At 37.5% G+C, this 26,208-nt stretch overlaps 3 protein-coding genes across 3 annotated transcripts in view; 1 reads left to right on the top strand and 2 right to left on the bottom strand.

Annotated features, from left to right (window-relative positions):
• gtf3c6 (general transcription factor IIIC, polypeptide 6, alpha) overlaps positions 1 to 26,208 on the bottom strand; it is a 1,355,101-nt gene that overhangs the window by 606,065 nt on the left and 722,828 nt on the right. The gene's annotated exons all lie outside the window — the stretch shown is intronic.
• The window catches only part of pde11al (phosphodiesterase 11a, like), a gene marked incomplete at both ends in the record, with an annotated part of 42,401 nt that overhangs the window by 11,067 nt on the left and 5,126 nt on the right, over positions 1 to 26,208 (top strand). Inside the window, 10 exons of the mRNA XM_079837770.1 lie at positions 1,274 to 1,338; positions 2,266 to 2,386; positions 3,766 to 3,841; positions 3,922 to 3,989; positions 4,128 to 4,220; positions 4,382 to 4,432; positions 6,212 to 6,358; positions 6,572 to 6,679; positions 9,507 to 9,616; positions 11,655 to 11,745. Coding sequence (XP_079693896.1) covers positions 1,274 to 1,338; positions 2,266 to 2,386; positions 3,766 to 3,841; positions 3,922 to 3,989; positions 4,128 to 4,220; positions 4,382 to 4,432; positions 6,212 to 6,358; positions 6,572 to 6,679; positions 9,507 to 9,616; positions 11,655 to 11,745 — 930 coding nt within the window. The remainder of the gene's footprint in view (positions 1 to 1,273; positions 1,339 to 2,265; positions 2,387 to 3,765; positions 3,842 to 3,921; positions 3,990 to 4,127; positions 4,221 to 4,381; positions 4,433 to 6,211; positions 6,359 to 6,571; positions 6,680 to 9,506; positions 9,617 to 11,654; positions 11,746 to 26,208) is intronic.
• On the bottom strand, positions 15,926 to 25,604 carry LOC307138606 (uncharacterized protein; the record flags this gene model as incomplete). Its single annotated transcript, XM_079837036.1, has 22 exons — positions 25,573 to 25,604; positions 24,774 to 24,945; positions 23,036 to 24,595; positions 22,773 to 22,912; positions 22,449 to 22,653; positions 22,241 to 22,345; positions 21,890 to 22,080; positions 21,652 to 21,793; positions 20,787 to 21,428; positions 20,289 to 20,569; positions 20,094 to 20,213; positions 19,962 to 20,009; positions 19,274 to 19,354; positions 19,120 to 19,197; positions 17,974 to 18,024; positions 17,844 to 17,888; positions 17,643 to 17,707; positions 17,318 to 17,522; positions 16,702 to 16,890; positions 16,495 to 16,583; positions 16,314 to 16,379; positions 15,926 to 15,935 (listed from the first exon to the last, which is right to left on the bottom strand). Exons 1-22 carry the CDS (start codon positions 25,588 to 25,590, stop codon positions 15,926 to 15,928), a joined length of 4,503 nt encoding a protein of 1,500 aa, XP_079693162.1. The 5' UTR covers positions 25,591 to 25,604.

Consider the following 26,208-nt stretch of genomic DNA (forward strand, 5'->3'; position numbering starts at 1 on the left):
TTTATTGGGCACAACCCTCACAGTGCAATATAGGCATTCTCTAACTGTTGAGTGTACATCAGTTGTACACTCGATATTGTGGTGCATTATGGGATTGAAAGAGTGCATTCGATAACGTCCACTATGGTTTCGGACACCACTACAAATGGCTGTTCCCACATAAAGTGTCCTATTTAAGGGTATAGGGGGTGATTTCGGATAGAGCCTTTGTCTCCTCTCCACCAATAAGCTGGTGTGTGGTGGTCGTCCTGGGGCAATATGGCTGCCGTCCCATCAATCAGGTGGATGCCGCACATTGGCGGTGGTTGAAGAGATTCCGCTTTCCATATGTAAAGTGCTTTGAGTTCAGAGAAAAGCGCTATATAAATCTAATTAATTATTAATCATTATTATTATTATTATTAATAATAATATTACTTTTAGCTTTTTACTTGTGCCGATTGTATTTAGGCTTCAAATTTATACTTTTTATCATGATGGACAAAATGTGTAAGAATCATAAACTTTTATTGTTCAGGGTAGTGCTAACTTCCACGTTGGGCTACAAAAATGCATCATCACTTCACCGCTCTAAAGCATGACTTCTTAATAATAAAATAATAATAAAATAAAATATGCTTTTTCTTTGCAGGTGACTTGTTTTCTATGCAAATTGGTCACTGAATGCATAGGTATATAATTCAGCCAGTAGAGGGCACCGTGCTTCAGTACTTGACAGTCCAGAGTTAACGTAGAAGTAAATAGGGATAAAGGATAAAAAGATAATGCTCAGTGCCTGCATATTAAATGTGACATTACAGTGACTGTCTGCTTTGTTTTAGAAAAAAAAATCACTCTTATTTGTGCAAAACTTAACCATTTCTTAATTTTATATGTTCATTAAAATATAACTGTATCATTCTGCTTGTTGGATAGTCAGTCTAAGAAACATTTTAGAGTCAAATTGTCATTTTCAAGTTATTATTTGTGCTTTTTCAAACAGTGTTGTGCCAATAGCACTGATCACACTTCTACCTCAAATCATGCATTTCTAGGCAATTAGATCTAAAATACTTGACGAATTATAAAACAGAACCATATGTACCAGAATATCACAATATATATCAGACTTCAGACTTGTAAGATATCATCTAGAAACCGCTCAGAAGATATTAGCAATGTCCTGGAAATCACCCTATAGCTTTGTTGCAGCAAGTTTTGTACAGCAAACACTGCTCACTGCTCACATTTTCTTCAGACAATGCAAAAATCTAGTCTTTTACTTTGTTCTCAGGTAGTAAAGTTCTCCCAGACATTTGAGCTTATGTCTCCACTGTGCAGCGTCGATCATGATATCAGGTGAGAATAACAGTACTATTAATAATATAAAATACTGTTACATGTAATATTATAGTGTATGTAATGAGGGCGGCACGTCAATTTAAGTCGGCATGAAACAGAAGTTGCAATAGTCTTTTCTTCCCTAATGTGACGTATATCAGAGGGAAACGGCTTCTGGATGGAGAAAAATATGTAGGGTGGGACTTGATTTTCATCCTTGGGAATTGATTGGATTGTAGGAAGTTTTAGGAGTTGCTAAATGGAGGCATATTTGAAAGTCAGTTTGCAGTCAGTTGTGGAGGATATTAATGCTTCCTTCATGTGGTATCGGAATTATCTTAAATGCCTAGTTAAAAATTGGACATGAATCTCAAGTTGTATTTACCACTGGAAGCTCTGGGATAATTTTGACACCCATGTTCCCAAGTTGGCGTGCCATACACTTTAAACATGGCAGAGGGGAGAACAATTGCTGTTGCGACTGCCATTCTTTATTATTATTTTTTCCACAACAGCGTCATCGCCTTGCCTTGTCATTAAAGTAGTGCATATTTATATGAATAATCTTTTGAAGCTTATTGTATGTTTTATACACAGCAAAATTAGCCTGTATTTGACCGAAATTCCTTTACTGTCAGCAATCTAACGCTAAGCGCGGTGAATGTTTATATTGTAAATTAATGGGATGCTAAATATCATTTTAGGTTTAATAAGATTTACCCAGTAAATAGGCAGGAATAAACCTGGTGTCCTCCATGATTCCTCGTAATCACAACTTCAGAAGTGGGAAGTAGGAAATTTCCTATAGCACATGAAGGAAGCATAAGTCCCAGGTGAACAGAGCAGATGCAGAAGAATTATCCATTTTGATTTCATGGTGACTTTAATGTATACAATGCTCAGTATGTGTGTTTGTGTGTATGTGTGTGCATTTAACAAAGTCAGCATGGAGAAGGTGTCTTGTTCGGACTGGCTAATCAATAACAGCATTGCTGAGTTGGTAGCGTCAACTGGACTGCCTGTTAACATTAGTGACGTCTGTCAGGATCCCCGCTTTGATGCTGAGGTGAGCAGAACACACCCTCTCAGACTCCTTTTGATTGCTTGGCCCACACAAAAGTTTGATTCCACCCCCAACCTGCCCGTCTATTCACATGGTGTCAGTTGGGACTGAACTAGCATGCTAGCATCTGTTTACCAATGTAGCTAGGTAAGAACTCAGGTGATGACATTGTGAACTAGTGTGCCCTTTTGAAAGATAAGTACACTTTAGCATACTTTAGCAAAAAAGAAGAGAACTTAAAAAAAAAATAAAAAAATACTTGAATATACTTAAGTGCTAACTCACTGTCACAAACTCATATTGAAACGTGTACTTAAAGGTGCATTATGTAAAAAAATTTCAGTAAAATATCCAAACAACTACAAGGCCAGTGTTATATATTTTGTTCAGTTGAGTACTTACAACATCCCAAATGTTTCCAACTATTTGTAAATCGTGAGAAAATTGCTGTTTTAACTAAGGAACCGGGACGTGTGAGGGAGTAGCCTGTCAATTGCGTCATATCTGCGTTCCCCTCGGTTTCCGGTTTTATTTTGCTGAAACGCTTTACTGCAGTGTGAACAAGTGACATAGCAGCCGCCGAGCGATCGCACAGTCATAACATCATTTAACACACTCAAATGTATCTAATATGATAAACAGAGCTGCGTTACCTCATACTCATGACCGAAAAGCGGAAAAGGTGCTGCTGACTGTGGCATAATAAAAGTCCAGCTGCTTGTGAGGCGTGTGTTGCCTTCATCTTAATAACAATCACTACAGTGGCCTTGCTCAGCTCCACACCACTCGGTCCTGCTCTGCTTCATACTACAGTAACGTTAATAATCACATCCATGAACATGATTTCTGCCCGAGTCCTATCCCGATTCTTTTCCACCACATGTCCCAAGATTCTGCACTCAAACTTGGCGTCATCAAACTATGCCTTTGTTTTGAATAGGCGACCTCTAGCAGACGGATAAGTTACATAGTGCACCTTTAAGTGTGTTAAAAAACAGTAAAGTGTACTCTCTTACACTTAAGTGGTATTTTATTCAATTAACATTATTTTATTTGCAAGTAGTTCTTTTAAATATATGCTTTTAATATTTAAATTACACTAAGTGTACAAAATTAAGTACACTTCTTTTTCACAAGGATCATCCCTAAGCAAATATATATAAACCCAAGTGTATACTCAACCACACACACACACACACACACACACACACACACACACACACACACACACACACACACACACACACACACACACACACACACACACACACACACACACACACACACACACACACACACACACACACACACACACACACACACACACACACACACACACACACACACAGATGTATCATGCAAGCAATGTGTTTCCTACTCAGGCGGACCAGGCTTCTGGTTTTCATATCAGATCGGTTTTATGCGTTCCCATCTGGAATCGGACACATCAGATTATTGGTGAGTTTCCCTAGACAAATGCTTCATTGTTTACACACAAACCCACAAAAACAACTAAAATAACTTCTTACTTTGATTAGGCGTTGCCCAGATTTTGAATCGCTTGGACAGGAAGACATTTAATGATGCAGATCAAAGGTTATTTGAGGTGTGACTTTATTTGAATTTTTGATGTTGGAATAAAATTACCAATCAATATTTGAAGTGAATTAGAGCCATACTTCCACTACAGATGTTTTCATAAATCATACACATGAGTCATTTTCATTTCCATTGATCCTCACAGGCATTTGTTATTTTCTGTGGTCTGGGCATTAACAACACAATGATGTATAACCAGGTGAAGAAGACTTGGGCCAAGCAGTCTGTGGCTTTAGATGTGAGTAATATCTCTTATTGGTATTAAACTGCTCATAAACATAACAGCTACAATTTTGCCTGCATATAAATCTCATAAGAACAGACGGTGTGGTTACAATCCGTGTAGGTGTTGAAAAAGACTTTGTGTGCATATGTATTATTGTTTCTGTCTTTTCCCAGATGCTGTCCTATCATGCTACATGCTCTAAGGCTGAGGTTGATCGACTGAAAGTAAGTCTGGTCAAACTAGAGATAAAATATGGTAATTAAGTCCATACTAACTAGATGCACTGAAATGATACTGTTTTAAATACGTAATTTATATCTAAAATAAAGTTTTAGATGTTCTCGGTGGATGTTAAGTTCAAAAGTGACAGTAAAACATTTATACATAATCCATTTGAAATAAATGTTCTTTTGAACTTCTATTCATCAAAGAATCCTGAAAAAAGGTATCACAAAAATATTAAGCAGCACAACTGTTTTCAACATTGATAATATAATAAATGTTTCCTGAGCAGCAAATCAGCATATTAATGATTTCTGAAGGATCATGTGACACTGAAGACTGGAGTAATGATGCTGAACATTCAGCTTTGCCACACAAGAATAATAGCATTTTAACCCCCTCGAGTCGGCGGTCTCGCCGGCGCGATCTGCTCTTTTTTTCTTATCAGTGTCCAAGAGACTCAAATAACTCAAATAAATAAGTTTCTATTTTTTTGTGTACAGTCACAATAAAAACTAAATGTTTTGTTGTTTGCAAAATAAAGAAAACAAACATGATGCGAGATCTGCAGCCTCTCTGTCAAAGACGTTCATTCAGATAGTCTTCAGAAAAGGAACTAGCTTAGTGAATACTTGTCTCACAAACATGAGACATATGTCTAAACAAACGCTGAAATGTCAGCATTTTTAGCATTTTCATTATAATAACACTTCACAATATTCACAGGTTTTCTGTATATTTTTTTACTGTTTTACTGTATATATTTTAAACAAATAAATGTAGCCATGGTGAGCATAAGAGACTTCTTAAAAAAAAAAAAAAAAAAAAAAATACAAAATTTGAATGGTAGTGTAAATTTCAAGTAAATTAAAAAAAGAAAAATGTCAAAGGATCAACAAAATCCTATTATGGAATATTGAATTCTAAAATGATTGTTTATATTGTATTGTATAATTTGTATTTTATCATTTTATGTTTTGTTTATTCAATATCTGTTCTAGATTCATTGTAAAGAAATTGTGGTAGGCTAACACTGTACAATAAGATTTCATTAGTAAACTACATTAGTTAACATGAACTAATAATAAACTGCACTTCTACAGCATTTATTAATCTTTGTTAATGTTAATTTACATTTATAAAATACACTAATTTACTAATACATTAAAATCAAAAGTTGTATTTGTCAGCATTAGTTAATGCACTGTAAAGTAAAATGAACTAACAATGAACAGATGTAATGTTAACAAAGATTAACAAAAACAGTAACAAATGTGTTGCTCATGGTTAGTTCATGTTAGTTAATACATTAACTAATGTCAACAAATGAAACCTTATTGTAAAGTGTTACCGAGATGTTTTACACATTTGAACTGATTATCAAAAATATCAATCTTACTGTATTGTTTGACCAGTACAGCATCTTTACAGCATGATACGATTCTGTAGCGTTGCACACCCTTAAAGGGCCGGTACAAGATTCACAGATCAGTAGAATATAGAACGTTTCAAACTTTTCACCAGGGAGACATGATGAAAACTTCAAATTAAACTCATACATTAGAAAGATACATGAGTAAAAAAAAACATTTTAGCCCCCTGCGTTTCCTATAAATTTATAGTTGGTGGGTCCTAGACTTGAGAGAGCCAAAGTATTAATAATTGAAATGGCAGAGTGTAATATACTCTTTCTGTTTGAGCCCTCAGTGGACCAGGTTCTGCTCTGGTATTTAATTGCCTTGCTACTGGAGTCGCTGAGATTGTCCCCTCTCCTCTCTCAGGCTGCTAAGATTCCCCTAAGCAGTGAGCTCGGGATCGATGAGTTCCACTTTAATGACTTTTCTCTGGACAACGACGCCATGATCACTGCCTCCCTGCGGATGTTTTTGGAGCTTGGTGTCGTGCAGAAATTCAAAATTGATTATGAGGTGAGGCAATCACTATGAGAGAGGGGGCGAAATGCCAACCCTACTGACTGGAAGAGTGAAATGCTGCTTACATATGTATGCAGTGCTGAGCGTGGATCGCTGGGTTATAGATCGGTGAGATACTGCGCTGCAGGCTGGTTCCTGGAACACTAGGGGTCAGGAGCTACTGTACGGTCTGTGAATACTACAATGTTCGTTTCTTTTCCTGCTCAGGTGCTGTGCCGCTGGCTGCTCACCGTGAGGAAGAACTACCGCACCGTAGCCTATCACAACTGGAGGCATGCCTTCAACGTCTCGCAGTGCATGTTTGTTATGATCACCGTAAGTCACCGAGCACAAATGCTCATCGAAGTTGCTTCTGGAGCCATTTACTCACCCTCATGTCGGTCTTCCATGGAACACAAAAATAGTCTAAAAAAATGTCTAAACTGCTCTTTTCCATACAATGAAAGTGAATGGTGACCATGATTGTCAAAAAAGACCTTCAACCTTTGTTAAAAAAGTGTGCTTATCAAATGTGGACTTGAAGGGAATCTTAAAAGAATCATTTAAAAAAAGACTGTAGCAGATAATATAATAAGGGCACACTGAAGTACACTTCAGTCAGGTCCACTTAAGTCAAAAACACCATAGTCAACTTTTTATTGGCATATTTTGCAAAAAATTATATTTGGCGATATGGCTCTGTTCTAAATTCCCCATCCTTTTCATGAGCTACATAAAAAGCCAAGACAGGGAACAGCAGCAGATTCTGGGGACAACTTTCCAATTTTTAAACTGGGAGGGCAGCAAAATCCCCCATTTAGAACAGAGTATGCATCACTGACAACAGAATGACATTGATTGAGTTAAACACAGTTGAAGGTGGAGCTGGGGTGGAGGTGGGTTGCAAACCAGCATGCAGCAGAAACAGCCAAGCAGGCAGATTGAACTAAGGGCCCTTTCACACCTACCTTGTTTGGTCCGGATTTTCTGACTTTTCAGTTTGGTCCGAATCAAAATTACAGGTGTGAAACCTCCCCCGTACTACGGTCCGGACCAAACAGACGAAATTTGGTCCTACGAAAAGAGGTAGTCTCGGTCCGGATCAAACTGAACAAAGGTTCGGTTCGTTTCTAGTGTGAAAGCATTTTCTGTATGGTTCGTACTTTCAGACCATTTGCAGGAAGTTCCTGTTTATGTTTAAATATTATAATGTTATTTTTAAATTGAATCTAGGCTACGTTGATTATGAAAAGTGAAAAGATGCGCAATATGTCAGAAGACAGAAGGTCACAAATGATTTTGAAAGAAATTTTGTATGATTTTGCTTAGAAAGCCTAACTTTAATGTGAATTTTGTTTTGTATAAATTTTATCTTAATTTTAATCAACCTTTAATCAGATAATTGCCTGGATTTAATAAATAAGAAGCAAATAGTCTATAGCAGACAATAATCACGGGAGCGATCACATCCTTTGCACATGAAGCTGGAGCGCTTCTCAAATAAACCGAAACTCAACAGGCTGCTTGTCTCACAAACATGAGAAATATGTGTATATAAAGCTTGAAATGTCCACTTTTTAACGTAACGAAAAGAAAATAGTCAAGCAATGCCAATGCACACTGTTCAATAGTGGCAACGATATGCATCCGTTCATTCATTCTTGTCAAAGACGCTGACGTCAGATGGACGTCTGTTTATAAACCAATCAATGTCCAGATGCAGCCCACGTAGATGATGACGAGTGGACGTAAGTGTGTCATGTAAAGTTCTTTAGTGCGCTCGCATAATTGCAATGTGAAACCAAACCAAAACTAACCGAATGTATAAAATGTATCAAAACATGAACTTCGGTTCGGACCTTGGTGCGGACTTTCAGGTGTGAAAACACCCTAAAGCTGCGCTTAAGTAAGGCGCCCTGTTTGAGAGTTGCCAATTGAGTGCATAGGAATGGGATCAGTTGATATGGGCGGGGTTGGAATTTTTCCAGTCAGCTGATAGCAGAGCTTGACTACGTGGCCTGCCTGAACGAACGCAGAATGCTTGATTTTATTTATAAAAAAATCAAAAAAGTATTACAGTTTCCACAAATATTAAGCAGCACAACTGTTTTCAACATTGATGTTTCTTGAGATCAGCATATTAGAATGATTTCTGAAGGATCATTAAAAAAAGTCATTTATATCACCATCATGTTACTATGATTGTTAACACACTTAGTGTAAGTACCCTTTTAAAAATGCACTTTGTAAAAATGTCATATCAAAAAATTCCTTTAAAGTAAATCATTATGTATTTATAATTTTGTTGATTTTGTTGTGCTATATTGATGTGTTGACTAACATACTAAAGCACAATATTTGATTACAATTTTAACTGTAGTGTTATGCAATATTACATTTAAAGTTAATACATTTTAAATGTACTAAATTGCAACTCCATCATTACAAATGTAAGTACAAATATTTTTAAATACAAATAAAATGGCATTGAAGTGTATTTTAGTTTACTATAAATGCTTGTCAGTACATTCTGCAGTACACCTAAAACATATTTCAAAAACAATAGAAGTAATTATTAATTTACAAATGCAGATGTATCTAAGTCCTACTTAAGTGGGTTAAAAAGCTCTCTAAATTTCAGCTAATTGCATTTTAATTAATAAATACATTTAAACTATAATTTCTTTTTAATTGCAATCAACATGCAATTAAATGTCTGAGTATATATAAAATATATTATTTCTGTAATTAGCTCTCCTCTTAAAAGCATGCTAAAGTGCACTTTTCCCCTTATAATGGCTTGAATTTGCTAAGTCATATAAAGTACTTTTTATAATGGTGTTTTTTTTTTTTTTTTTTTGCTTTTTTTTTTTTTTTTGACAGCCTCTGGTCCCCCATCCATTTTCATTGTATGGAAGAGATAAACACCTTCGGTGTTCAACAGAAAAAAGATACGAGTTTAGAACAACATGAGTGTCAGTAAATGATGACAGGACTTTATTTTACTTTATTTTTGGGTGACTTTTTCCTCTAATGATTTTCTGAGGTAAATCAATCATAGTTTAAATCAATAAATGATCTTTCAAGCCATCATTTAATCACTGAATTTGAGGATTTGTGTGACTGGGTTGACCGCAGTAGATTTCTCTGTTGTGGATTTCAGACTGCAGGGTTCCAGGAGGTGCTGACAGACACAGAGACTCTCGCACTAATGGTTGGGTGTTTCTGCCATGACCTGGACCATCGTGGCACAAACAACGCCTTTCAGGCAAAGTGAGTCAATGTAATGTCAATGTAGATTGCGTCAGATTGGACATCAAATCACACCCAACACAATATCATATTGGTTTGTCATGTAAAAATAAAGTTGTTCGTGGTGTTCAAGGATGAGGCATATCATGCAACCTGTCAATGTTTGCATCTGTTTAATATGACAAGCTTCTAATAATTGACAGATTTGTGCCCATACTGTGGCATTTGATTAGCTGCAACTAATTTTGAAACTACATATCAAATAACTCTCAGAATATCAGGAGACTGTAGTAGACTGTTAGGTTAGGGTTAGGAGAATAAATTGACACGCAGCTGCATAGTTACTTATAGTCAGTAGAATGTCTGATAGGGGAGCATAAAAATTGTGTTAGCAGATATTAAGCAGACAGTCTACTAATAATGACGGCTAGTTGACATGCGGTTGCAAAGTTACTTATAGTTGGTAGAGTATCCAAAGTGGACCATCGAAATAAAGTGTTGATTTTTTATTGATTTATAGTAAAATTATTACTTTAAATCAATTAGCAATTAAACATCAATTAAACATTCTTAAAGGGTTAGTTCACTCAAAAATGAAAATTCTGTCATTAATTACTCACCCTCATGTCGTTCGACAACCGTAAGACCTCCGTTCATCTTCGGAACACAAATGAAGATATTTTAGTTGAAATCCGATGGCTCAGAAAGGCCTCCATTGGCACAATGTTCTTTATACTCTCAAGACCCATAAAAGGCACTAAAGACGTCGTTACAAAGTCCATCTCACTACAGTGGTTCTACAATAACTTTACGAAGCGACGAGAATAGTTTTTGTGCGAAAAAACCCCCCTAAATAACGACTTATATAGTGATGACCGATTTCTAAACACTGCATCATGAAGCTTCGAAGCGTTATGAATCAGTGAGTCGTACCTTTAATGGGTCTTGAGAGTGTAAAGTACATTGTGCCAATGGAGGCCTTTCTGAGCCATCGGATTTTAACTAAAATATCTTCATTTGTGTTCCGAAGATGAACGGAGGTCTTACGGTTGTCGAACGACATGAGGGTGAGTAATTAATGACAGAATTTTCATTTTTGGGTGAACTAACCCTTTAACACAATTAAACATTCTTAAAACAAGATACATTTACTACCGTTCAAAAGTTGGTAAGACTGCATTTATTTGATAAAACAGTACATTAAGGACAGTAATATTGTGAAATACTTTATTACAATTTAAAATACCTTTTCTATTTTAATTTTAACATTTAATTTATTATTGTGTGGCAAAGCTGAATGTTCAGCATCATTACTCCAGTCTTCAGTGTCACATGATCCTTCAGAAATAATTAGAATATGCTGATTAAATGCTCAAGAAACATTTCTTATTATTATTATCAATGTTGAAAAAAGTTGGCCTGCAATTTTTTTTGTGTGATACATTTTTTTCAGGATTCTTTGATGATAGAATTAAATAGATTTTTTTTGTAACAATGTACTGTCACTTTTGATCAATTTAATGTCTTAGCTCAATAAAAGTATCAATTTCTTTTATATTATATATATATATATATATATATATATATATATATATATATATATATATATATATATATATATATATATATATATATATATATATATATATATATACCCCAAACTTTTGAGTGCTGAGAATGAAAATGTGATTTTGTGATTTTCAGAGAATATATGTTGATTTTTATTATTCAGTTTACCAATGTGGTATTACAAAACTTAATTCAAGATATATTCTTTGAAAAGTCTTATTTAACATAATTTTCCTCTCAAGTAAATATATCTTGTTTTGAGATATTTTTTTTACTGGAAAACAAGATACAGTGCTAAATAAGAACATCTTTTTTTTTTTTTTTTTTTTTTTTTTGTGCAGTCATTCATAAATTATTAAATTATTCTTATTCATAAATAAGAAATTAGCTCTATTTAGTGTATTTAGTGCTGCACAAACCTGTATGTTTGAATAGCAAGCAACATAATATTCTTATTGTACTGTAGCTTATCTCTGTTGTGGTCCCAAAGGTCTGGATCAGCACTGGCACTGCTGTACGGAACATCTGCCACACTTGAGCATCATCATTTCAACCACGCTGTCATGATCCTGCAGAGTGAGGTGAGTAATATTTAAATGACATGAACTAGCAGGTGAGAGTACTGTGAGCAGTAGAGGGACGCAGCAGTGAGCAGTAACAAGATAAAGCACTGTTTAATGAGGTTTGCAGTTCAAGGTATATCCACTGCTTACTTTTTTCATGTACTTTTCAGTAATTAAAAAGCTTCAGAAGAAGTTTTATACTCTGGGGTCAAAAAGTCTGAGACCACTCTGAAATGTTTCAACCCGAGTCATTTTTAACCCTCATCCTTCCCTCGCACTTCGTTACAAATCCTTCCCTCGCAGGTCAAAATGACCTGAAGCCCTAAAATTATACTTACTTTTTTCTTTGTCCAGAAAGCTTATTTTATTTAATTTTGATCATATTTTTTCAAATGTTATTCTCTATTATTTTTGAGTTTTTTATTTTTATTTATTTTATATACCTTTAAATTACTAGATATCAATAGATAATAAATACATAGTAATTTAAGCACATTCTTCACATTCTTTCAACTTACAACTCACAACTTCAGTAACTCACAATTTCATGCATAACCCTTTTAATTCAGCTCGCAATATCTTACATTGGGGGTCTTCGCTGACCTCTTGTGGAAAAAAGATAATATAACATGAAATTTCATGACTCTTGCCACTAGATGGCCTTATATGAAGCAAATGAGCTCCATATAAATTTTTTTCAAAGGTCCCATGGCATGACATTTTCATTTTATGAGGTTTTTCAACATTAATATGAGTTCCCCTAGCCTGAATATTGTCACCAAGTGGCTAGATATTTTGATCGGTGTAAACCGCGTTCTGTGTGTCTTTCTCTGCCTTTGAGAAAATGACAGCTCAGACGAGCTGATCTTGAATTTTCCTGTTATGACGTCATAACAGGAACGGTTACCTCCCTTTCCTCCGCCCAGAGAATTTGGCACGCCCATGCAAGCACCATATTTGTTTGTCCTCGAGAGATTATGACTTGTGAACGAGTGAATGCTGGCAGTTTCTCAGTGTTTGGATGTACAAATTAAAACAGAAGTCTTTTTTCAGTTCCTTCTGATCTGTGATCAGTGATTTCTGATGTGTAGCTAATTATTCAAGTTCACACAGAACTTTATTATTTGTGCACACGCTGCGGCTTCTCTCTCTCCCGACAGAACGGTGTTTTCTATCTTGTGAGTCAGTGTTTTTGTACATCCTCGTTGCGTCTATCTGTTCTAAAATGTGCATACAGTCGTGAGTTTCTGCTCAACATCGGCAAAGCCACGTCTTTAGAGATAAACCTCACGCACACTGAAGTTCGGGCTGCACTGACCAGTCGGCCTTCAACATCACCGACCCCCACTACTGCATCTCGCCCACAGCGGAGGTGCCATACACGGCGCGAGATTAAGCAGAAGGGGGGTAAGCACAGGATATCCGGGCTAGGCTAGCCAGCTATCCCCATAATAAACTGGATTACATTCGATTACTGCTGTTGTGTCTTTGTTTGCGCTGTGTACTCAATGCGCGTCACTGGCGCTTTTCATAGGATAGGAATATATCTAAAAATAATGCTATAATCAACACTTACTCGTAACTTGTTCATCTTGACAGCTGTAATGGTACATTACATGCGTTACAAAGTTGTTAGAATAATGATGAAGACGGGCTTGGCGTGTTTATTGAGAACTCTCAGATACAAACAAAATAAACTTGCGCTGACAACGCTCTCACAACTCAGTAGCTACAATATAACACTGTTAGCAATTGCTCCGTCTCCCCAATCTAATACTCATTTCAAATGCAAAGATGTCAGCCAATCACAACAGTGGCCGTTTTTACTGAAGTCTCACAGCAGACACACCCCTTGAAACAGGGCATTCAGCCAGAGAGCAAAAATCCGGATAGGAAAAAATGCCTTTTATTTCTAAATTATGACATTTTATGATGTAAAAATCATACTAACAATATAAGTACACCTCAGAATACATTATAAAATAAAATAAAAAATACATGCCATGGGACCTTTAATGTTTTTAAAAATGAGTTTCGGGTCAAAATGACCCAAGGGAATGAAAATAATAATTATATAAAAAGAACAAATATTTCAGATTCCAAACTATTTTCAACTTCCATTGGAGTACAATGATCATCTATGTTATGCTTTTTCTTATTTTATTATGTGTATAAAACATTTAAAAATTTGTGGAGTTTGTGCAGCTCAAATGCTGCTATCATTAAAGCGAACAAAACAAATACTTAGTAATTATGGATCTCAACTTTACACTAAATTTGTTACTCATACATTTGAACAATGATCTGCAGAACACAATGAACACTGTCAAAGCAATGGACTAATACTTTGTCCCTCTCATTACCTCTTGTAATGGATTTGCAGAAAGAACCCATTTTACCCCTGTCCGCATTTGCATGTCTCAGTGGATGGAAAGAATGCAAATGGCTGTCAGCGTTTGATTAAGTGGCTGATTTAGCTCTGAGCTGTTTAATCATGACCACGCTCTGTATCGATTTCCTGTAGACGTCCATTGAGCTTTTTTAACCAACACCAATTAACTGTGCTAAGGAGATTCCCCTCTTGGGTCAGCTGCACTGGAGCAAAGAGAGAAAGAAATTGCTTTCTATCGCAGAGACTGAACAAGCGTGGAGAACTTTGGAGAGACTCTTTATGAATGATACTCAGGGGTGTGAAGTGATTCCTGGTTGCGTGATTGTCTTTATTTCAGAGGAAAATATAGGGCTTTGTATGAGTAGTAGAACTTACATTTACATTTACATTTACATTTAGTCATTTAGCAGACGCTTTTATCCAAAGCGACTTACAAATGAGAGCAATAGAAGCAACTACAACAGTCAGAGGCTACAGTATGCAAGTGCTGTAACAAGTCTCAGTTAATCTAACACAGAACACACAGGATTTTTTTTATTTATTTTTTTTAAATAAATTAGACAGACAGAAAAATGAATAGAATGTTAAGTGCTATTCTTGATTGGTCAGGTGCTGCTGGAAGAGATGCGTCTTTAGATGTTTTTTGAAAATGGCTACAGACTCGGCTGCTCGAATTGAGATAGGCAGGTCATTCCACCAGGTGGGGGCAGTCCAGGAAAAGGTCCGTGACAGTGATTTCATGCCTCTCTGGTATGGCACCACAAGGCGTCGTTCACTGGTAGAACGCAAACTCCTGGAGGGTGTGTATGTCTGAACAAGCGAGTTAAGGTAAATTGGTGCAGAGCCAGTGGTTGCTTTGAAGGCGAGTACCAGTGCCTTGAATTTGATGCGAGCGGCTATTGGTAGCCAGTGGAGTCTGATGAAGAGAGGCGTGACGTGCGCTCTCTTCGGCTCGTTAAAGATCACCCTCGCCGCTGCATTCTGGATCAGTTGCAAGGGTTTGATAGTGCATGCCGGAAGGCCTGCTAGAAGAGCATTACAGTAGTCCAGTCTGGAGAGAACAAGAGCTTGGACCAAGAGTTGTGTGGTCTGCTCAGATAGGAAGGCTCTAATCTTCCTAATGTTGTATAATGCAAATCTGCAGGACCGGGTTGTTGCAGTAATGTGGTCAGTGAATTTTAGCTGATCATCGATCACAACTCCAAGATTCCTGGCTGTCCTGGACGGAGTTATGGTTGATGATCCTAGCTGAATGGAGAGATTGTGATGAAGTGCTGGGTTGGCCAACATTATCCGTCTGCAATAACGGAGGCTGCACTTTCAGGACCGCATTTCTAGGACCGCATTTCTAGGACCCTATTTTTTTGTGACAGCGCCACCTACCGTGTCGGAGAACTGCAATCCAAGGAACGCATTTCCAGGACCCTAGTTTTGGAGAACCGAAACAAATGCCACCAAGGCAATATTTTGACAAATTTTTTTTTTTTTTTTTTTTTTTAGGTTTTTAAAGGTTTATTACACCCAAATATTGCTTTATTGCAATTAAATCTGGTTTCTAGGACTGTTGACTAATTATTGGGTCCAAGTTGCATAATTTAATAACTCATCAAGTAAAATAAACAAGGAATGGTATAGCCTTTTCAGTCAATCACATTTTCAAGTACAGAGGGAATACACAAGGATGACTCTGGGGGTAGATTTAAGATTGTGTATATTTTATAAAATAATATATAACAAGTTACATTTGAACACACAAAAAACTAATTTGTTCATGACGTAAACCGAAGAACTTCATGGACAACTTCTTCACTGACTCCTAAGAGAGAGAAAGAAAGAGAAGTGAATGAAATAAGGAATATTGAGTTGAACTTGTTCAACTCAATAATTTTTTATTTAAAATTTTAAAGATCTTAGTCACCACAGAGCACACACATTATATACAATACAAAATTATATCAATCTCCATACCAAATAATGTTCATATTACTGTTATTGCATACTGTTCAAAGATTTGGGTGAACAGGTTCTTGAAACATTCATGTCAATAAAGCGCATCTGAACTGAGAAAAAAAATATATAGATAGATGCAAGAAATCTGAATAGAAATAACATGTCATTTCTACAATAATATGACTTTTCCTGTCCTTTTAATATTTAAAGCACACATTGTGATGTATGCTGCAGCACTACCTACCAACTGGATGCTCTCCCCTCTTTTCTCAATTGTTTGTCTATTTTTCTATTAAACTCCTCCACTTCACTGAAATAGTAAATAAAGAACATAATCACTGCTGGGTTAACAGAATGCTGTAAAAAAAATAAACAAAAAGGATACATTGGACATTGTGTAAAAACAATACATTTTCTATTCTTACCTGTAATGATAATGTGGACCAGAGAGGAAGGCCTGCTCAGCATCCTGCAGTGACAAATTCTGAAGCCCAGCCAGGCCATATATGATGGCCTATCAAAAGAAATGTGTTAATTGAAATATGGTCTGTAGATATGCAGCATATGGTATAATGTACAGTAGAGTTTGAAAGGGCAGAAACATGCACAATACATTATACTGTTATGCATACCTCTGGAAATAGAACACCACAGATGAACTGCACTTCATCTGTGAAGCTCAGTTTCGTTGGTGTCTTATGTATTACTGACTTCAGAAAAACAAAAAGGTTGTCCTGTTGTCCTTCACTGTCAAGGTAGACAGGCACCTGGCGAAAGGACTTTGGAGGGTACCACTTTGAAGTCTTCCCATTGAGTACGTCCTATGGACAAATTATTTTGCCACAATTATTTAAGTGTATTGTGTGGTAGCCGTTAGTGAAGGAACAACTGACTTTAACGCTAGAATATGCAGAATTGGAGAAACAAGCAAGACTAAGGTAGATTTTGAAAGCAATCAACCAAAAATATTCCACCCCATACATTTTGGGCTTATTTCAAAGCCAAACCTCCAAAACAAATTAGCATGCACTGCCTAAATACTGCTGGAGGAAGACTCTGCTGAAGATCAATGAGTGCATGGGCAGAGTGTGGGCAGGTACGTATTTAGAGGTAGGCGACCAATCATAGACAGGATTTTTTTTTGCCTGTCACTGCCAATAAATGGGGCGCATAGTTGACAATATTTTTAACAAAAGCACTGGTTGATTTATTTACTGCGAGTCTGTAATGATGAATATGTCTAAGTACCACCAAATGCTGTTCAGCTCCCGGTGACTGTACAATGAAGTCCACCAGTCTCTTTTCTTCTGCAGTGCGGTCAAAGACAGCCTGCATGTGGGCTGGAATTTCCTCAGTGATGGCACGCTTTCTTGGCACTCTGAATATTGGCTGAAAGGTTCCCTGTAACAAGCTTCTGGCCTCATCAGTCCAGAAAGCAAACCTTTGGCCATACCTTTCAAACATCAACAAGATTAATCTAGAATATTGCATAAAAATGTCTTTGGTGTCTACTTATCATTAACTTAATGTAGTCATCAGGTGAATATATACATATTGTTTAGGGCTGTCATACCCATCAATTTTAAAACGCTCCATAAGAAGAAGACACCACCACTTCCGAATCAAAGGCATGTCCATCTGAAAGAAATGTGACAATGATAAGGAGAGTCTTTAGTTTTTAATTTGTCCCTTTCCTTCAATATAAACATGCATGTATATAAGAAACATTTAAAGTATCAATTTCATCCTTATATACATTTCTGAATCAGCTCACCTCCTGGAATTGAAACCCTGTGCCTGTCACAATGGAGAGTGTATACTGAAACAGAGAAGAATGAAAACATCTTATTTATGTTGACAGAAACATGCATATGCTTACCACACACACACACACGACACTTTACCATAAGCATAAAAATCCCACAGTCATTGCCACAGATCTGCCGTGGCAAGCCCTATAATCAACCAAAAAAATAAGGAACATGAGACATGACTGGTAGATCAAAGCTACTGTCTTCTCTGTCAGATGTCTTGTATTTGAAATGCAGATTACAAGCAATCATATTTCATTGTAATATCAAATTATGCAATATATTATTCACCACAATATCATGTCCAGTCTTCTCAGTCCAGCTCCCTGGATCAATTTTCTGAGCAAGATTTCTATATAAAAAAATTAAAATAATAATTTGAAACAGATAGATGTGACAACCACTGAGACATTATCAGCTGAAACATATCAGTACAGGCTATAGGAACGTAGCCAAAACATATCAGTACAGGCTATATGAACATAACTAAAACATATCAGTACAGGCTATAGGAACGTAGCCAAAACATATCAGTACAGGCTATATGAACATAACTAAAACATATCAGTACAGGCTATAGGAACGTAGCCAAAACATATCAGTACAGGCTATAGGAACGTAGCCAAAACATATCAGTACAGGCTATAGGAACGTAGCCAAAACATATCAGTACAGGCTATAGGAACGTAGCCAAAACATATCAGTACAGGCTATATGAACATAACTAAAACATATCAGTACAGGCTATAGGAACGTAGCCAAAACATATCAGTACAGGCTATATGAACATAACTAAAACATATCAGTACAGGCTATAGGAACGTAGCCAAAACATATCAGTACAGGCTATAGGAACGTAGCCAAAACATATCAGTACAGGCTATAGGAACGTAGCCAAAACATATCAGTACAGGCTATAGGAACGTAGCCAAAATGTAAATTGCTATATGAACATAGCAAACAGTAAGCCTCAAATGTGGACCTAAATATGGCTCTGTACTCAGCATCACCAAACCCAGACTCATGGAATGTGTACTGCGAGTCTAAAAAGAGGATCTCTCTCAGGAGTGGCTTCATGATCTATAATGTGATAATGGTTAAAGACATTCACATACGTTTAAAAGTCATTAGGACAAAGAGTAGAGCTGCAGTTCACTTTGTTGGAATACACATGAACTAACCAACTTAATTACCAATACGTGTACCATGTAGTATGTAGTAACAGTAACATTCCCTTACACAGAGAACAAAGTGTTCTGGCCCGTTTGCTTCGGTCCAACCTGGAAAGACTAAGAAGTCTTTCATGTCGACATCCTCCTAATATTAATGAAAAATGTTGTCATTATGCAGATCTACATTTTTGTGACACCATACATATTTTATATTCACTCACTGGGAAGTTGTCAGTCATGTTGCTTTGTGTATCTTTCCATGTAGGAACAACGAACATGTCCTCTATATAAATGTCTTTGCCCTATGAGGAAAAAAACAGCAACTTTAAAAGTAGACAATAAAATGACAGAATAAACTAGATGAGACAAACTAAGTTAGCTTGAAAAAGCCAGAACGTTTGGAGTAGTTTTAAAAGCTTGAAGTTTGAAATAGTTTAAGTTTTAGTTTAGTAGTTTAAAAGCTAGCTAGTGTGTGTGTGTGTGTGTTTGTTTGTGTGTGAGAGAGTTTGTGTGCGAGTGAGTGAGTGTGTGTCTGTGTGTGTGTGTGAGTGAGTTAGTTAGATAGTTAATTAGTTAGTTAGAAATTTAGGTAGATAGAGATAGATCGTTAGTTAGATAGATATATAGTTAGTTAGGATAGATAGATAGATAGATAGATAGATAGATAGATAGATAGATAGATAGATAGATAGATAGATAGATAGATAGATAGATAGATAGATAGATAGATAGATAGATAGATAGATAGATAGATAGATAGATAGATAGATAGATAGATAGATAGATAGATAGATAGATAGATAGATAGATAGATAGATAGATAGATAGATGTTAGTTAGTTAGTTAGTTAGTTAGTTAGTTAGTTGAAGAAAAAGTTTATATAGCAAAGTTTATATAAAAGTTACATACATGTTGCTGAGCCGCTTCATGAATCAATTTAAAGCAGGCATTCCCAATCTGCAAGAAACAATTAAAACTCATCAGTGAACAAGCATAAAAGCAAATAAAAAACCTTGTGTTTATTAACTTCCCAGTACTCACATGAGAATCCATGTCTCTTAGCAACCCCAGGCTCCAGAATTCTTCACGCGTGATACATAAGGGCCCTTCTTTCACAATGATTTCCGCTGCAGGCCGTCCGGTGTCCAGCACATAATTGAGCTGCAAATTACAGATATTATTATTATAATAGTGTGTGACATGAAAAACAATTACTATTTATACTAATTAACTTACCAGTTTGTCCTGGATAGGATTCCATTCTTTTGCAAAGGGCTTAAATGTCAAAGAGTAGTCAATGGCCGCTGTTGGGGATGTGCCGAGGGCTGTTGTCCAGGGCGTGCCGAGGGCCGTTGTTGGACGCGTGCTGAGGGCGGCTGTTGGGGGCGTGCCGAGGGCCGTTGTTGGGGGCGTGCCGAGGGCCGTTGTTGGGGGCGTGCCGAGGGCCGTTGTTGGGGGCGTGCCGAGGGCCGTTGTTGGGGGCATGCTGAGGGCGGCTGTCGGGGGCACGGGTTCTGCTGAATTAAAAAGTAGAAAATCACAATATATTAATTCATTAACAGTCATATGTGTTAGTGCAAGTCTAAGAATGTCCAATGTACCAGGTTGAGCAGTGGAAGGTGTCTTTATGACAGTAATTTCGAAAAATATAAATAAATATTTTAACTGTACAAAACAGTGAATAATAATGTGCTGTATTTGTGATAGATTTGTATATGAAATTTGAAAAGTTACCCAACACTGCCTGGCTGTGGATATTCATAGCTATCTTGGTATCGAAAGCCTTTTTTATGTCGCCCAATCGTTGTTTGTTTTTGTGACAATTGTAGTGGTGAATGATATTCCTCATGAGAAACAGATGATTTGAAGGCAAAGCCATGTTTAAGAAGTAATTGTTTTTTTTCATTTTTGCAAACAGCTGTTCCGCAACTTGGCTGTTGACTACTCCTGCAAGTTGCGGGACCAGGCCAAGCTTCCGCAGGGCATCACGGGCATCCTTAGTGTTATCTTCATGAAAACGATCATACAGAGCATAATGTTCTGCTGACCCAGTTATGGGATGGCCATCGCAATCTGGGACCACTTTCTTGCACTTCAACCAAGGAAGTGACACCTTTAGTTTCCCCTCTTTGGCTAGTGCAATGTTTTCTGGAGTTGGGGCCTTCAACCGTCCTTCAAATGGGTTGAAGGGCAACCTTTCTGGCTCTCTCAGATTCATATGTGTTGCTAGTCCACGCGCAAAGTCATATATTATGACATTTGGCATGTATTTCCAAGAAAGCAGCATGTCTGTGAAGTCACGTGGGCTTTCAGCCCTAATGTTGCACTTTATACTGTATACAATGCCACAAGGGCACATAATCACAGCCCAACCGCCTGAAATGGAAAGAGGCAGAAATTAACAGATTGTAAAAAGACAACCTTTGTAAATTCAACTAAAAAGTTTTTCATCCTCATTGATATGTGTATGTGAAATCACTTTCACACTTCAAAGAGTAAAACCACTTGAATGTTTTTTTTGTCATGTTTTTCCACCCTGTGAAAAACTTTAACAATAATAGTATCTTACAGAAACAGAACACTGTAAAGTTTTGCTTACCTGATGCAGCCCAGATCTTTTGAAAGACCTTGTCATACGTGTGCCTTGACTTTAATTCATTCGACAGTCTCAGGAGGAGGTCATTTCGCGATCCAGAGGAATCCAACCCACACTCCCTGCATAATTTCCTAACCACATGAACCTGTCAAACAAAATTAAATGTGTGAGAAGCAGCATGTTTTCAGGTAAAATAATATATCACTCCTAAAAAGACAAATATAATCAACTGTTTTTTTACCTTCTGCTTGTACAGCTCCTCTGTCAGGCGGTCTTCAGAAACTGTTAATTCACAGACCTCAGCTGGTTTCGGCGGACGCACTTTTTCAAACTCAGTATTAAGGACTCGGTTTGAACAGCGTGTGTTTTGGCCTATCCACGGCGCCCAAAAGTGGAAAGATGGCGGAACTTTAAGTGGATTGTGTAGGTCACCTTTGGAAATATGAAAACACAAGAAATATATTAAAACATCTTGATCTTGACATCTTGATAAATGTAAACATGTTTTAATTTGTTAATTAGTTTGTCACACAATTCTTCAGTCATTGAAAAGGGTGTTACATGTTGACAAATTATTCTTGGCTTGTATTACTTGTTATAAATCCTCGACTGATCCTTTCCATTGAAAGTGCCTCCCAAAAATGCTCCATATCAACTTCTCCATTGAAGTCCTCTGGAGGTTGTGCAAGGTCACTTACTAAAGAAATAATGTGAAAAAAAATTACACAAATAGTAAATTCTGAAAGTAACCTGGTCAGTAATTTACATCTAAATCAGTCTATTCCATGAAAACATTTTACCTGACAAATGAAAGGCTCCCTTTTTATGGAGGTCCATGATGACCACTGGAGGATGATCCCCACAGTTTACACAGGAATAATGATAATCATGATCAGTGAGTGCTTCAAAATGAAGATACCCATGAAGAACGGTATTAGCTGAGGGAAACTTCACCCCTGTAGTCAATTCTAAGTATTCTACCACCCTGCTCACTGCAGTATGCACCTATGGGAGAAACATTTTAGTGAATATACAGAAAATGTTCTGTTTAAATTTCATATATTTACCCATTAAAAAGATTCATTCACATGTTATATGTAAATGAAATAAAATAAAATAAATACCTGTATCATGTTCCTTATGTTTAAGCATAAAGACAAATCAAGGACTATCCGGTCATTAAAATTGTGTAGGCCATCTTTCCACTCTTGGTAACGGTAGGAGGTTCCGCATTGATGGCAAGACTTACAGTAGGTAGAGATGTCTAGAAATCAAAAGTTTCAACAATATTTGCAGTACAGTTTACAACACATTCAATAATTAATGAAAGCACAGCAAATCTACCACAGTGGATAGTCATGAGATATAAATAGTTTAATTGACCTACCTTCAACAATACGTGAGTTGGTGAGGATTTTGGCCTTATTTGTAATGAGGATTGGGTCACTCAGGGGCACATTGCCAGGGCACTGCTGGCACATCATCTCCAGTGGAATGAGGTGCCTTGGGTATTCTTTTTCCAATAATGGATGCCGTATATGTTCTGGCAGAACAGCAGGTAATTTTTTGAACTTCAAAATATACTCAACCATGGCTTTGAACTTTTGGTCATCTTTTGGCGGATATGGAAAGGTACCCAGCTCAACCTCATCATGACTGCCTCCATCCTCTGTTGATGTTTGGAATTCCACCTCCTCAGTGCACCGGACTTTCCTGAACAGTTCACGGTGAGTCTGAAATAAGTGCCATTTTGCAATGTACTTGTGTTGGCATGATCTCTTTGTCCTTGCACAAGGGCAGTGCCACGAATTCTTTTTTGTGTCATACGACACCATGACTCTTCCTAAACGACTGTAATATGAAACAGTCGGCTCAAAAACAGATATGTATTTTTTGGACTGAGGGATACCAATTTGGGAGTATACAGACAGAGGTATATGGTTGGCATTCGCAAGGTTTTGCAGATCGAGGCAGAGCTTCTTTTTATCCTCGCCAAACCACCGGCTGTTCACCATCTCATTAAGTGTTTCCTCACTAAGTACAGGAGAGGAGACATAGGATGTGCAGTAAGTTAAGGATTTAAGGTGTACGCATTGATGGGCTTTCAACCCACTTCTCCATGCCAACTCCATGTTCACCTGGCACTCAGCAGATTCACAGAAAACATGTTGATTTTCCCCCCAGACTTTATTTTGGACATGCAGAGGTGTAGAAGCCCCGTGAAAAGATTTGTGAACAGTATAAACTCCATTCTCTGGATCTATGCATTCACTTGGAAGGTGTGAATTTGCTGTAATATCCTTATGTTTTCCTGTGTGTTTCCTCTGTATGTGCCTTTTTAAATTAGTTCTGTTCATGCTAAGCTGGCATATGGGACAATTTTTACGCAGTACTTGCTTCACACGGACCCTTTGTATTTGCGTACTTGGGGTGGCTGGCACAGTGAAGGTTGTTGGAGCTAGGATGGCGGAGGTAGTTGGAGCTAGGATGGCGGAGGTAGTTGGAGCTGGAATGGCGGAGGTAGTTGGAGCTGGAATGGCAAAGGTAGTTGGAGCTAGGATGGCGGAGGTAGTTGGAGCTAGGATGGCGGAGGTAGTTGGAGCTGGAATGGCGGAGGTAGTTGGAGCTGGAATGGCAGAGGTAGTTGGAGCTGGAATGGCAGAGGAAGTTGGAGCTGGAATGGCGGAGGTAGTTGGAGCTGGAATGGCGGAGGTAGTTGGAGCTGGAATGGCGGAGGAAGTTGGAGCTGGAATGGCGGAGGTAGTTGGAGCTGGAATGGCGGAGGAAGTTGGAGCTGGAATGGTGGTGGTTATGGCAGGGTGCTTACCCTTGCAAAAAGACAGATGCTTCATGAAGTCCGGTTTACGTAGCAGCATAGAATTGCAGTGGATGCAGTGGTAATGCCACTTTGGTCGGCAATCTAATCCACATCTGTGAATGGTATAACCTAAAATATAAGAACAATAAACTTTAGTATCATTATGATGGTCATCAGTGTAAATTATGAATACCCAAAATCTGAATCAGGTTAACATAAACAAAACTGAGAAAAATTTTTGAATTAATTGCTCAAAATGAATTGATAATTATATTGTATTTCCCAAAAGAATGTTTGCAAATGTTACCATCATGAAGAACTGCACGTTTAAAATGGCTCTCCAAATGACATTTTACTTTGCTCAGCTTCGTTGGTTGAAACAAAGAAGAGCTGCAGAACGGGCAGTGGAAATCCTGACAGCATGTAGTGCATCTCTTCAATTCAGGAACGGCTCTCCCTTCCTGGATTGTTATATGTTTCTTGAAAAACATAAAAAAAAAGTTAATTTCATGTAAATAAATAGACATAAATTAGGGCTAAGTCTAGGACTTGACCAATTAATTCATCTTTTGTCATACTTCTGCCTGCCCTGATTTGTGTCCTTGAAAGCACTTAGAGTACGTACAGTACACAGTATATGCCACAATCTAACACGTGGTATTTTAACAGTCAATTATTATGAAGGCCTCTGTTATTCCTGACTATAAAAACGTCATATGTCTCAATCAACATTATAAAACTATGTCAAAATGAAGAGACATACCCATAACATGTATTGTGTGGTAACTTAACGTTAAACAGGCTGACTGTGAGCATGTGACAGCTAAAACATTGAGATTCATTCAACTTACTTAAAATGAAGAAAAAAACAACAACGAGTAACTAACAAGCTTTCACAACGAACGTAATACAGTTGTCTTGTGCTGTCACTAAGTCAACACAAGCTTTCATGCAAGTTTAGTTAAACGAATGTGCTAACAATTCATTTACAGCACTATTGACTATTTAGCTAATCACGATCACTTCGGCTACGTTAACTTTCCAATTAAATGCATCACGATTGTTTTTAATGTTAAAATAAAAACTGATTCACATGTGGTACTCACACGCTGATCGTCATCCATCTTTGCTGGTCCTCTAATTCGCTAGGTGGCGTTGTCAATAAAAACCTAGGGTCCTAGAAATGGGGTCCTATGAGTGCGGTCCTGAAAATGCAGCAGCCTCCGGTTGTGCAGGCAGATGCTACTCGGGTTGGCTGAGACCACAAGCAGTTCAGTCTTTGCAAGGTTGAGTTGCAGGTGATGCTCCTTCATCCAGGCAGAAATGTCTGTTAGGCAGACAGCAATACGAACACCAACCGTGGGATCATCTGGTTGAAATGAGAAGTAGAGTTGAGTGTCGTCTGCATAGCAGTGATAGGAAAAGCCATGTTTCTGAATGACCGATCCCAGTGATGACATGTAGATGGAGAAGAGAAGTGGTCCAAGCACTGAGCCCTGTGGAACTCCAGTGGCTAGATGATGTGACTTAGACACTTCACCTCTCCATGACTTGCAACGAGGGATGTGCTTTCCTCAAACTTCACTTAGACCTTAAGAGAGTGGGGTAAGCTGTGCCACATTTGACTTAACCCTATAAAACCTACTGTATCTCATGTGCAAATCATCAACATGAACAAAACTTTGAAAAAAAAAAAAAAAAACAATGTTGTAAACAATCTACGACATGCCTTCTTTCCTCTG

Source organism: Gobio gobio (genome assembly GCF_949357685.1).
Source record: "Gobio gobio genome assembly, chromosome: 15".
NCBI classification, from domain to species: Eukaryota; Metazoa; Chordata; class Actinopteri; order Cypriniformes; family Gobionidae; genus Gobio; species Gobio gobio.